Here is a 13235-nt window from a genome sequence, read left to right on the forward strand (position 1 = left end):
AGGAGACCCAGTGGACCCCCAGCCTTTTTTAGCACCTGGGACCGCTTTCATGGAAGACAACTTTCCCATGGTCCGGGGCGTGGGGTGGGAACGGCATACAGGGAAGAATCCTTCCCTAGGAGCTTTCTTTTGCTTCAGCGGGAAATTCAGAAGACATCTTCACTCGATGATGCTCTGTGCTTCTGCTCCAGAGGGAAATCCCCTCCCCCATCAAAGACCCAGATGTTGAAAGGAAAAAAAAATCAGGTCCAGTTCCAAGCCGGGAATAAAAACGGAGGCTGCTCTTGGAAGAAGTCTCTCGTTTATTGAAGAGTGGAAGAGGGTGCAGTTCTGGGCCAGCTGACCGAGTGATTTTGATGAGTCCAGGAATTTTTCTACCATTGGTCGGCCTTTCGTCATTTGGAGGCTGGCTTCGTGTGTTTTCGTGATTCGAGGCTGGGGTGGTGTGTTTCCCAAAGGCCAGCAAATGGGTCTAAAAGACCAACTTCCTTGGGTTTTAATCTGGTCACAACAAACCTAGTTATTTTTTTACCCCCTTACCTCCACTGAGCTCCCTTTTGTGAATCCACAGACCTGTTTCAACGTTTCAGGGGCTTCGTGAGTGAAACGTTGCTTCTGTATCTTTTTTCCTGAGTTTTGTTCTTGTAAATTTGAGGGGGCATGGGAAAAAGGGGTTTTGTGTGTGGGGGGGAGGGAAGCAGAAAGAAAGAAGCGTAAATCTCCATTTTTCAATGGGTCAGCATGACGTTTCCCTTCCAAGATCCCCCACCCCGTGACATTTTCTTTCTGAGAAATGGGGAAGTGTGGAAGAAGAGATGGTGCTTAACAGCCCTCCAGCAAAACCAGCCAAAGGCCCATGAAAGAGAAAGAGAAAGATGAGAGTATAAGAAAGAATGAGATTAGAGGGAGGGAGAGAGGGGAAAGAATAAAAAAGAATGAGAAGAGAATGAGAGGATTAGAGAGAAAGAGGGAGACAATGAGATGGAGAGAATGAGAAAAAGAATGAGAAGAGGAAAGAACATAAGAACAGAAAGTTGAGAGAATAAGAGAAGAAAGATGAGAGAATGAGAAGAACGAATGAGAGAGATTAGAGGGAGAGAGATTAAAGAAAGAGAATGAGAGAAAATGAGAGGAAATGAGAAGGGGGAAAGCGAAAGAATGAGAGATAGAATGAGAGAGGAGAGAAAGAGAATAAGAAAGAAAGAATGAGAGAATGAAAGAGAGAGAAGGGGCAAACCAACTCTGCAGAGAGCTTCAGCCATTTTGCAAAGAAACCCGAAGCGTGCAACCCCCTCAGCTTGCAATTACACAAGCTACTTTCATTATATAAGAAATGCACTTTTGCTAAAACGGGAAAAAATGAAAGCGAAAATCTATCTCAAAACCACGGAAGCGTTTGTTCACCCAAGCTTTATAAACTCTTGAGAAAATGGCGACTCAGAAAAGACATTTTGAATCGTGAAGGAAAATTAAAAACACAGACAAGAATTAGAAGTACAAGAGTACGGACGTATACCGGTGGCCACCCCTGCAAGTTCAAACCAGATATGAAACAGATGTTAAAAACATCTGGATTTTATAAAAAAGAGACAAAAGAGTGATAGGATATTACCGAGATGTGGGACGAAAACTCGATGAAGAAACTTTGTTAAGTATACGCCAAGTTTCAAGGTGGAAGAGGAACCAGTTAAAAGAAAGAATGATAAGATGGGCAAAGAATTTTGAGGATATCATAGAACTAGAAAACTGGCAAAACTTTTGGGAAAGAAATTCCAAAATAACAAGAGCGTACAAAGAAAATGTATATAAAACGTTTTCTAGATCGCATTCAGCACCAGTGAGGTTAGCAGAAATGTTTAAAAATACATCAAGCAACGGTTGGAAATGTAAGACAAAAAACATGCATTTATCACCACCTTTGGTGGACGTGCCCCAAAGCTAAAAGAATACACATACAGTTAGAGAAAAGGATTAAAAAACACAGCGATTTTAAGCCAGAATTATTTTTCTTATGCATAATTATAGGAAATTATGAGAAAGAGTGTATATATTTAATTTTACAGATATTAACTGCAGCAAGACTTGCATTCGCTCAACGTTGGAAAAAAGATTTACCAACGGAGAAAGAATTAATTTTTTTAAAAAAAGTTTTGTTGATTTTCTAGTTGTACATTTCATTATTTAAAAAGCAGTAACATACAAGGGATGCGGTGGCTCAGTGGGTTAGGACGCTGAGCTTGTCGATCAGAAGGTCGGCAGTTTGGCGGGTCGAATCCCGAGTGCCGTGTAACAGAGTGAGCGCCTGTTACTCGTCCCAGCTTCTGCCCACCTAGCAGTTCGAAAGCACGTAAAAATGCAAGTAGAAAAGTAGGGACCACTACGGTGGGAAGGTAACAGCGTTCCGTGCGCCTTTGGTGTCTAGTCATGCCGGCCACATGACCACGGAGACGTCCTCGGACAAACGCTGGCTCTTCGGCTATGAAACGGAGATGAGCACCGGCCCCTAGAGTCGGAAACGACTAGCACGCATGTGCGGGGGAACCTTTACCTTTACCTTTACCTTTAACATACAAGTAATTGTCAGTACAAGTCTCAGGCTACTTCATTAAATTTTTCCTCTCTTTTCCCCTTAACCTTTACTGTCTTCTCTTTAAATACAATTCTTATTAAATCAATTAAAGAAAAATGACACTCTTAGATTTATCAATAATGTTTGGCTTATACCTATCCTTACTATTTTAACATTCAGTCTTTATAGTCCTCTAATTACTTTCCCCCAATTTTTAATTTCCTGTTAATATTTAACTTTAACATTTCATATGTATAATTTTATAGTACTTGTAATTTCCACGTTTTGAGCAACCAAAGTTCCCACTTTCACAAGTCACCCCAAAGTCTAATATTCAGAATACACATCTTTTATCTATTTAGATATATTCCCTTTCTCACTATCTTACATCAACTAATTGATAATAAGAGTATAACATTCTTATTTCCTAGTAATTAAAAAAACCTTAAAGAGCGTGGAGAAATGGATAGACTGACATTGAAAATGAAAAAAGATTCAGATAATAATAATACAGCCCTACTCAGTGATTGGACAGTGGGAATTAGTTGTTTAGCGGAGTGATGGCATGGGGGGGGGGGGAAACTGTCCTTGCGTCTAGTTGTTTCGGCGTGCAGGGATCCACCAATATTTTCACAGGCCTCTTTCTGACCCCACCCCACCCCACCCCTGCAATATACAGGAGCTCCGTGAAAGTCCGGCTGGTTGCAATCGTTTTTTTTTTCCTTTCTGCAGTCCTAACTCTCCGTTGAAGTTGGCCGTCCGTCTCATTCGCCAAACCAGACTGTCGTCACCCAGGTACGAACGAAAAAGTCCAACTCATACAAAGTAGAACATGAGAACAATCCCAATCACAATCGCCAGCAAGAAGGACGTCAACACAGCCAGGGCCACAATTTCTGGGCAGGTCAAAGGCCTCGGTAAGAGCCTTTCCCGGACCGTGTTCCCCTCGGCCGGTACGTCGGGCGCCTCGTACAGCCGGTTGACGTAGTGTCTCCCCTGGTTCTCCGAACAGATTCTCTCCACCATCTCCATCAGCTCCGAGACTTGCCTCCGCCGCTCGGCGCCCGTGGCCTTGTTGTTGAAGCCGCAGAAGCGGTTCCTGCACTGCCGGATCAGCTTCTTCAGATTGTGGTTGTCGGACCTTCGGACGTACTCCTGCAGGGAGGCCCCTCCCAAATCCTCCAGGCAGGTGAAGAGGACGACGGTGCGCCTGGCGGCTTTGGCCCCAAAGATATCCCAGACCCGCTTGGCGGCGGTCACGTCTTCTGTGGTGAAGCGCCCCACCTGGGTCACCAAGATCAGGGCGTGGGGGCCGGGCCGGGAGAGTTCGACGCAAGACGCGATCTCTCGTTGCACAATCTCACTGCAGGCCTCCGGATCGAAAATGTCAGGCGTGTCCACCACACAGATCTTCCTGCCTTGCCAGCTTCCCTCCGCCCTTTTGCACCTCAAAGTGGTGGTCTTTACTCCCAGCAGGGACTCGAACTCTCTCCGGCCAAGGATGGTGTTGCCTGTGGCGCTCTTGCCACCTCCGGACTTCCCCACCAGGATCAGCCGGAGTTCGCTGTCCTCCCCTCCTGCGAGTTCAGAAGACGACGTTACAAATAAAAATTTTTTAAAAAGGAATCCAGCTATTTCTCACCGAGCAGGTTGGAAACGGGGACAACTTTGGAAAAGACTCCGGGAAGCAAAGTGCTTCCGGGAATGCTTTTTCGGGGACTCTCCCTCCCAGAATTGCTAAATTGGGCTCTGCTCAGTCGCGCAGATCCCCACAACGTGCACAGCCCACTTTGAAGCCAAACTCTGCTGGTGAAACAAGGAATTACTCTCCGCATTCGGAGGAGAACCTGGCTCCCAGCGGCCCTTTGAACCCCGCTTCAGCGGGTGGCAGGACACAAGAGGCAGGCTTGACCAACCAGGAACGACCCTCCTGCCTCCCTGGCCCCCAAAGTTTGCAAACCGGCTTCCCACTCGGTTTTCTTTCGGAGAGAGGGAGATTAAACCTGTCGGGAGGAGGATCCCTGCAAAGCAATCCCCAGGCGCCTTTCCGACAAGCCGGGGTTACCGAAATCAGTCCTGAGGGTCATCCAAGGCCTAATTCCCCTAAACCCCCCCCCCAACAAGTGCCCCACACCAGCCCCTTCCTCCGGCCAGCCTGTTTCTCTCAGCCCACCAGCGAGTCTGCCGCCGTCCTTCCCCGGCTATCCTGCGTTTTCCCCCATCTCCAGAAACCCGTCCGAGGTGGGTCTCCGAGAGCCGAAAGGCTGGCAGGGACTGTGGAAGGAGGCCGGAGAGACCCTCAGAGAGAGGGAGGGAGGGCAGCCATGCTGAGGAGTGGGGGAAGGGGTGTCCTCCGCAGAGGGGCCAGCGCGCCCCTCTTCTGGGCCGGCCGGCAAGGCTCTGGCTGTCCGCTATGGGGAGAGACCCATCCAGCGCATCTCTTCCTCTGCACTGGCATCAGCTCGCTCGCTCGCTCGTCCCACCCAAACGCCAGCCGTGGCCTCCTCACCCACTGCGGCCTCCTCATCCGTAGCTGCCTGGGAGAGTGGAAAGGAAAAACCGGTCAGTCGTGACTCTCGCAACCCCACCCCCCAACGGTATATAAAAATCCCTGTACTCGTCAAAATCACTTGGTCAGCTGGCCCAGAACTGCCCCCCCTCTTCGTGCACAGAAATTGCCACCCCATTCAAGGCTCCACCCTGAAGCTGCTCTGAAGCCCCTCCCCCAAGCTAAGGAGGGGCTGCGATGCTCGGAAGGGGATCCAGGAAGGAAGACAGGAAGGAAAGGAGTGGCAAGGAAGGAGGGGGGAGAAGGAAGGGATCCCGGTGGAGAAAAGGGAGGAGTGGGGAGTGGGGTGGGGGGGTATACCCTTTCTTTGTGTGTGTGGGGGGAAATTGCATAGTTTGGCAGCAGCCCCTCCCTTGCTGCCTATCGTTACCTGAAGTGTACGGGGCTGGTCTGGAGCTGGATGGCCCCGGATGCTTGGATGGGCCCTGTCTGAGATGGTATAAGTCCTCCTGCTAGAGCAGGGGGGTGGACTAGAAGACCTCCAAGGCCCCTTCCGGCTCTATTCTATTCTATTCTATTCTATTCTATTCTATTCTATTCAGAGCATCTCCCCTTTTCTAAAACCTCCACCCCACTCCACCCTTTTCAAGACTCTCCCCACTCAGACCTACCAGGGGTGTCTGCGAAATCGATTGGTAGGTCATTCTGAGCTGCTGGTGGTTGCAGAGCGATTCCCTCAGCCTGAGTGGAAACGAGAGAGAACCAAAACAGAGTTGCGAGGGACCTCAGAGGTCATCTAGTCCAATCCCCAGCTCAAGCAGGAGACCCTTACAGAATTGCCGAGTTGGGAGGCACCTTGGAGGTCTCCTAGACCACCCCCCTGCTCAAACAGGAGACCCTTACAGAATAACAGGCCATTGCGGCCGCTACGACCGTTGGAAGGCGAGCTCCGTCTTCCGTGTTTGGTTTCTCTCTGTTGGGGGACCCTGGAAAGGGTCAAAAGTCGCCCCATAGTGGCGACAAGGAAGGAGGGGACCCCCGCTTGATTGTAGGAGGGCGGTAACCATTCCGCTTGATCCGGGGCAGCCCTCCAAACCGGCGGACGAAAGACCGGCCACAGAAATACAGCTCGTCACTCGGCTACAGACAGCCGAAGTCAAACTTACCGCCAGGCACTTCTAAAGCAGTGCGGGTGAGACTGGGCGAGATCTGAACCTCTCTTCAATCCCAAGTATGTTCTTTTTCCTGTAAAAGCCGCAGAAAATCTCTCCCCACCCCTGTGAGGAGAGAAGGAAGCGAACTTTTATCCCACCCTCTAAGAACAGCGGCGACTGACTATCCAGGGGAGAATAACCTTAATCTAACTGGATTTGTATGCTTCTAAAATTTGGGAACCCAAAGATTTCTTACCTTTACAGAAGACCTGGGTTTTTATTTACCAAAAAAAGAAATAAAATTGGAAAAAGGGATGAGAACAATGTTGGTCTTTAAAAAAAAACAACCTTAAACGGCATCTGGTGACATCTTGTGGCCACGTGTGATATTACATCTTATTATTGTCTAAGGCAGACATGTCAAACACAAGGCCCGGGGGCCGGATCCGGCCCGTGAAGTGGTTTCATGCGGCCCACGAAGCCATCCTGGAAACAGTGAGGGAACAGCCCTCACTGCCTTGGCCCTGGCCCAGAGACCCTCCTCCTGCCAGAGACCCCCAGATCTGTCCCCCTCCTGCCCAGGCCCCCATAGGCACCCTTGATGCCAACGATGTAGAGCTGGCCACGCCCACCCAGTAGGCCATACGCACTAGCCACGCCCACACAGTAGGCCACACTCACCCTGGCCACACCCACCCGGCCCCTTGAGGGCAACCGCAATGCTGATGCGGCCCTCAATGAAATTGAGTTTGACACCCCTGGTCTAAGGAGATTTGGCTGGAAGCCCAGACTACAGATAAGACTTCTTCGACTTTAATAACAAGTTGGAAGGGACCTTGGACCTTGGGCCATCTAGTCCAACCCCCTTGACAAATACCAGCTGTGAGAAGCTCAACTGTGACCTATATCCAGTTATAAAAATTATTTTCATTCTCTCTGACTTTAAAGCCCTCCGCTTAACATACCTGCCAAGAGAATATGGATGAAGACCAGGAGCAGATCGGCCTAGATATACAAACCCAGATTTTGACCACAATTAAAGAATCAGCAATGGAGAAGATAACAAGAAGAAGCGAGACAATTAAATACTATGACAGAGGATTCAACCGACTGACAAATACAGTCAATGGAAAATCCAGAAAAGGGACTGAAAACATTGAAAATGGAAAAGGCTTTCTCCATATAAATCAGAATAAATTTAAGGAGCAAGAAGAAAAACAGAGAAGCTAAGTATACCAGTTCAATTATGGGGATTCGGAATAATAGAAAGAGGATTCGTTAGCCCTTCCAAAAAAAAAAAAAAAGGCGACTGGTCTCTGTTATTTCAAATAATATATATATAACAACAGAGGGAGATCTATTTGATGCCTGAAAAGCAGTGACAGGGAAGGTGACCTGGCAAAGGAAGAAAGCCAGAATAAGGCTGAACAAAATTGGGGTTTTGATTTATTAGAGAGGATTTTATATTCTTAAATTAAAATGGAATATAGCCGAAGAGACAAGATGAGTCTTTTGAATACTAGATTTTGTTACAAATTGAGATAAAAGAAAACTTTTGGTCACTTGAAACTTGGAAGTAATAAATATTACAAGTTACATTTGAATACTGATGGGAAATTAAAAATTGGGGAAAACAAACAAACAGGGATATTGATTGTCTATAAAGACTGCATGTAAAAGTAATTAAGATATGTACAAGCTAAACATTTGATAAAGGTAAGAAGCACGTTTTTACTTCCTCGATATAGTAAGAACTGTATCAGCTTAAACATGAGGCAGTAGACGTTAAGGGAAAAGAGAGGAAGAATTTGATGTTGAAATAAGGAAATTTTGGTCATTCCATTTAAGGCATTTGGAAACAAGTTGAACATAAAGAGGTTACATTGTTTTATTATCTAGAATGGTGCAAGATGGTGGGAAGCAGAATACAATTAAATAGGTAAGACGTGTATCTTGAACATTAAAGACTTTCGCACGCATTGAGGTAATGGAAACTTTGGTTAGCTAACACTTGGAAATTTATAAATATCAAATGTTCTGGTCAAACATTGATGGGAAACTAAAACTTGGGAAAAACCTAACATCAGGGCATGGATGGTCTGTAAAGATTGAATGCAGAAGCAAACTAGGATATGTATAAGCTAAAAATGTAAGAATGCGCTTTTTTTGGCTCAATTGATATAAGAAGAACTGAACTAGTTCAGATAGGAGACAGTAGATCAGAGGTTTTCAAACTGGGCCCTTGCATGACTTGTGGACTTCAACTCCCATAATTCCACAACCAGGTCCACAAGTCATAAAGACTTGTGGACCTGACTGTGGAATTCTGGGAGTTGAAGTCCACAAGTCATACAAGGGCCAAGTTTGAAGACCCCTGCAGTAGATATTAAGGGGGAAAAAAGAGATATTTGACGGGGTCCCTTGAGGTTTGCGCTAAAGATTTCTGTATGCTATTGAATTATCGATTAACCCAGCCACCACATTGCTTTCTAAACGTTTAAATGTAAAATTGGAAAATTAATAAACTACTACAAAAAAAAGAATTACAGAACAAAAGAGTTGGAAGGGACCTCGGAGGTCATCTAGACCAACCCCTTGCTCAAGCAGGAGACCCTTACAGAATCGCAGAATGACAAAGTTAAAAGGGACCTCGGAGGTCATCTAGCCCAGCCCCCACCACAAACAGGAAACCCTTACAGAATCATAGAATGACAGTTTTTCAACGCACCTTGGAGGTCATCTAGTCCAACCCCCTGCTCAAGCAGGAGACCCTTGCAGAATCACAGGACAGAGTTGGAAGGCACCTTGGAGGTCATCTAGTCCAGCCCTCACCTCAAGCAGGAGACCCTGACAGAATCACAGAATGAAAAAGTTAAAAGAGACCTCGGAGGTCATCTAGCCCAGCCCCCACCTCAAGCAGGAAACCCTGACAGAATCACAGGAGGACAGAGTTGGAAGGTACCTCGGAGGTCATCCAGTCCAGCCCCCACCTCAAGCAGGAGACCCTGACAGAATCACAGGACAGAGTTGGAAGGGACCTCGGAGGTCATCCAGTCCAGCCCCCTGCTCAAGCAGGAGACCCTTGCAGAATCACAGGACAGAGTTGGAAGGCACCTTGGAGGTCATCTAGTCCAGCCCTCACCTCAAGCAGGAGACCCTGACAGAATCACAGAATGAAAAAGTTAAAAGAGACCTCGGAGGTCATCTAGCCCAGCCCCCACCTCAAGCAGGAGACCCTGACAGAATCCCAGGAGGACAGAGTTGGAAGGGACCTCGGAGGTCATCCAGTCCAGCCCCCACCTCAAGCAGGAGACCCTGACAGAATCACAGGAGGACAGAGTTGGAAGGGACCTCGGAGGTCATCCAGTCCAGCCCCCTGCTCAAGCAGGAGACCCTTGCAGAATCACAGGACAGAGTTGGAAGGCACCTTGGAGGTCATCTAGTCCAGCCCTCACCTCAAGCAGGAGACCCTGACAGAATCACAGAATGACAAGCTAGAAGGGACCTCGGAGGTCATCCAGTCCAGCCCCCACCTCAAGCAGGAGACCCTGACAGAATCACAGGAGGACAGAGTTGGAAGGGACCTCGGAGGTCATCCAGTCCAGCCCCCTGCTCAAGCAGGAGACCCTTGCAGAATCACAGGACAGAGTTGGAAGGCACCTTGGAGGTCATCTAGTCCAGTCCTCACCTCAAGCAGGAGACCCTGACAGAATCACAGAATGACAAGCTAGAAGGGACCTCGGAGGTCATCTAGTCCAGCCCCCACCTCAAGCAGGAGACCCTGACAGAATCCCAGGAGGACAGAGTTGGAAGGGACCTCGGAGGTCATCTAGTCCAGCCCCCTGCTCGAAGAGGAGACCACCCTCGACCCTTCCAGACAAGTTTCTTCCAAACCTCCCGCATTGCTGCTCCCCCTCCCGAAAAAAACCGCCTAGAGGCAAGCTTCAATTTCCCGTTAATTAACAATTAAACCGGGTTCAGGATGGGGGAGACACCCTACCCACCTTCCCGAGAGGAGAGGGGGAGGGCCGTTAGGCCAAGGTGCCTTTCTGGGGAGGGAGGGGGAGGGGAGGGGGGAACGGGAGCACCCCCCCTCCCGCCTTGAAAAGAAACAAATTCCCATTTTTTTTTAAAAAAAAAGAGAGATTGAAGTCATCTTTTGAACCCAGGACTCGGTCCGCGGCTGACCCCCGCCCCCGGAAGGGGAAAAAAAAAACCAAACACGGGTGGGTGGGGGGCAGGCTGCGCCCCTCTCCCCACATTTACGAGAAACCCCCCCTCCCCCGAGGCTTTTAAAAAACTCGGGGACCCCTTGCAACCCCCCCTCCCAGAAAAGGAAGGGCGGGAAGGCAAAAGAGCTGCGCCACATGGGCCCTCCGATCCAGGGGTGGGGGGGTGGGGGGTGTAGGCTGCCCCTTCCTCCTCCTCCCGGGAGAGGGGGGAGCAGGGAGGGATATTGGGGTAAAGGGGGGGTCTGAGAGCTCAGAGTGGGGTGGGTGGGGGGGAGGGGGCTTGACGCAGATCTGGAGGGGGGGAATCCTCCCCGCCCCCCCGGGAGACCCTCCCCCTCCCCGGGAGACCCTCCTCCCCTGCGCCGTCTCGCTTTCCGACCTGGCCGATCCGTCCGCGCCCTGGATCGCCAAAGAACGTGGCGGGCCGGGAGAAAGCGAAAGCGAAAGCGAAAGTGGTGCTCCGCCGGCCGCCCCCCGCCCGCTCGGAGTAAGGGAGAGAGAGAAAGGAGTTTTTTGGGGGGGGGAGGTTGTTTTTTTTGTTTTTGCAGCGAAGCGGCCCCCTCGTAGTAAAGGGGGCGCGCCCCCTCCCCACCCCAAAAGCGGGGGGGGCTCTCTCTCAGCCCCCGCGCCGTCTTCCTCCTCCTCCTCCTCTTCCTCTGAGGCCCCCTCCCGCTCTCCGAGGCCGCCCTGGAAAGGGGGGGGTCTCGCCCTTGACCCCCCCTCCCTCCCCCCCTCCCCCCACCCCCTCCCTCCTCCGGGCCCTTCAAGCCAAGCCCCCTGTCCATGTCCAAAGCGCTTCCAGGGCCCTCCGGGGGGGGGAGGAAGACGGGCGACCCTCCCCCCTCCCCCTCCCTCCTCCGGGCTCTTCAAGCCAAGCCCCCTGTCCATGTCCAAAGCGCTTCCAGGGCTCTCCCGGGGGGGGGGGAGGAAGACGGGCGACCCTCCCTCCTCCGGGCTCTTCAAGCCAAGCCCCCTGTCCATGTCCAAAGCGCTTCCAGGGCCCTCCCGGGGGGGGGAGGAAGACGGGCGACCCTCCCCCCTCCCCCCACCCCCTCCCTCCTCCGGGCTCTTCAAGCCAAGCCCCCTGTCCATGTCCAAAGCGCTTCCAGGGCCCTCCCGGGGGGGGGAGGAAGACAGGCGACCCTCCCACTCCCCCCACCCCGTCCCTCCTCCGGGCTCTTCAAGCCAAGCCCCCTGTCCATGTCCAAAGCGCTTCCAGGGCCCTCCCGGGGGGGTGGGTGGAAGACGGGCGACCCTCCTCCCCCCACCCCACCCCCGAAGCCCCTCCGCGGGCGGGGAGGGGGCTTTCCAGGCCTCCTCCGTTTCCCTCCGCCCCCTCCCCAAATTACGCGAAACTTACTTCTCCCGCCCGGGGGCGGAGGAGGAGGAGGAGGAGGAAGAGGAGGAGGAAGGGAGGGGGGGGACTTACCTGCGGTGTGTGTGGGGGGGAGCAGCAAAAGGGGAGGGGAGAAGCCCTCCCCCCAAAAAAAACCTCCGAGCAGCCCCCCTTTTTAGCCAACCGACCCCCCCCACCCCGCTCCCACAAAGCAAACAAACCTAGTTAATTGTTTTCCCTCCGCCCCCCCCTCTCTCTACTCCCGGAATTAAAAAAAAAACCTTTTAGTAGTTGTCACTACTACGGAGTCTTTCTAACGAGCAAAGGAACGCGTGTCAAGGGCTGAGGGGGGGGGGTGGCAAACCCGACAAACCTGGCGGAGGTTTCGGGGCCCGTTTGCGCCCGCGGGGGTGGTGGTGGGGTGACGGAGGAGGAGGAAGAAAGTTCGGCCTCGGGACGCTTCGGGAGCTCCGGGTTTCGTCGGCGGTTTGTCCGCAGGGCGAGGCCGAAGGGAGCGGCGCGGAAATGCGCGGTGGCCCAGCAAGGCAGGGAGCGGCTGGCTCGGACGAGACGAGAGTTACACGTGTGTGTGTGTGTGTGTTTCTGTGTTTGTGTGTGTGTGTGTTTGCGTGCGTGTGTGGGGTGTGTGGGTGTGTGGCTCTGTGCGTGTCCCCTCCTGCTCCCCCCCTCTCTTCCCTCGTCCTCTCTCTTCCTCCCCCCCCCTTCTTGCACTGATGAGGTCACCCAGCTGGGTCGTGAAACGTCTGCAAGGGAAACCCCCCCCCCGAGGTCAGAGAGCACCAGGGACCCCTTTTCTTTCTTTCTTTCCTTTTTTCTTTCTTTCTTTCTTTCTTTCTTTCTTTCTTTCTTTCTTTCTTTCTTTCTTTCTTTCTTTTATCTTTCTTTCTCTTCTCCTCCTCCTCCTCCTCCTCCCCCCCTTTTAATTGGGGTTTTAACTGGGGTTTTATATGTTGCAGGGACTTAGTTTAATCTTTTTTAAATTGGTCTTAATTTTTGTCTTAATGTTTTAAAAATTATACCCTGTAAACCGCCCTGAGTCCTTCGGGAAAGGGCGGTATATAAATTCAATAAAATTAAAATTAAATTAAAATTCTACCACTGATGATGTCCCCTAGTAGGCACCCGGGTATCTCCTCCAGACGTCTGCAAGGAAACCACCCAGCTCAGAGAGCACCAGGGACCCCACAGTCCTTCCTTCCTTCCTTTCTCTCTCTCTCTCTCTTTCTTTTTCTTTCTTTCTCTCCTCCTCCTCCTCCTCCCCCCTTATAGCACTGATGGTGTCCCCTAGTTGGGTCATGAAACGTATGCAAGGAGACCACCAGGGACCCCATAATCCTTTCTTTCTTTCTTTCTTTCTTTTTCTTTTTTTCTTTTTTCTCCCTTCCTCTCCTCTTTCTTTCTTTCTTTCTTTCTT

General features: G+C 50.7%; 1 protein-coding gene across 4 annotated transcripts; it reads right to left on the reverse strand.

Moving 5' to 3' along the window:
• Positions 1-1885: 1885 nt before the first annotated feature.
• On the reverse strand, positions 1886-12451 carry LOC310650490 (GTPase IMAP family member 2-like). 4 transcript variants are annotated; one of them, XM_083380040.1, is made up of 6 exons: positions 9195-9344; positions 8961-9079; positions 6245-6355; positions 5750-5819; positions 5079-5106; positions 1886-4146 (listed from the first exon to the last, which is right to left on the reverse strand). In XM_083380040.1, exons 4-6 carry the CDS (start codon positions 5780-5782, stop codon positions 3386-3388), a joined length of 822 nt encoding a protein of 273 aa, XP_083236166.1. In that variant the 5' UTR covers positions 5783-5819; positions 6245-6355; positions 8961-9079; positions 9195-9344; the 3' UTR covers positions 1886-3385. The 4 variants fall into 4 exon arrangements, with proteins under 4 accessions (XP_083236166.1, XP_083236168.1, XP_083236165.1 ...); XM_083380042.1 differs by lacking the exons at positions 8961-9079; positions 9195-9344 and adding an exon at positions 12174-12451; XM_083380039.1 differs by lacking the exon at positions 9195-9344 and having other exon boundaries at positions 8930-9011.
• Positions 12452-13235: the final 784 nt, after the last annotated feature.

This window comes from Vipera ursinii, assembly GCF_947247035.1.
Source record: "Vipera ursinii genome assembly, contig: SUPER_Z_unloc_1, whole genome shotgun sequence".
In the NCBI taxonomy this organism is placed as follows: Eukaryota; Metazoa; Chordata; class Lepidosauria; order Squamata; family Viperidae; genus Vipera; species Vipera ursinii.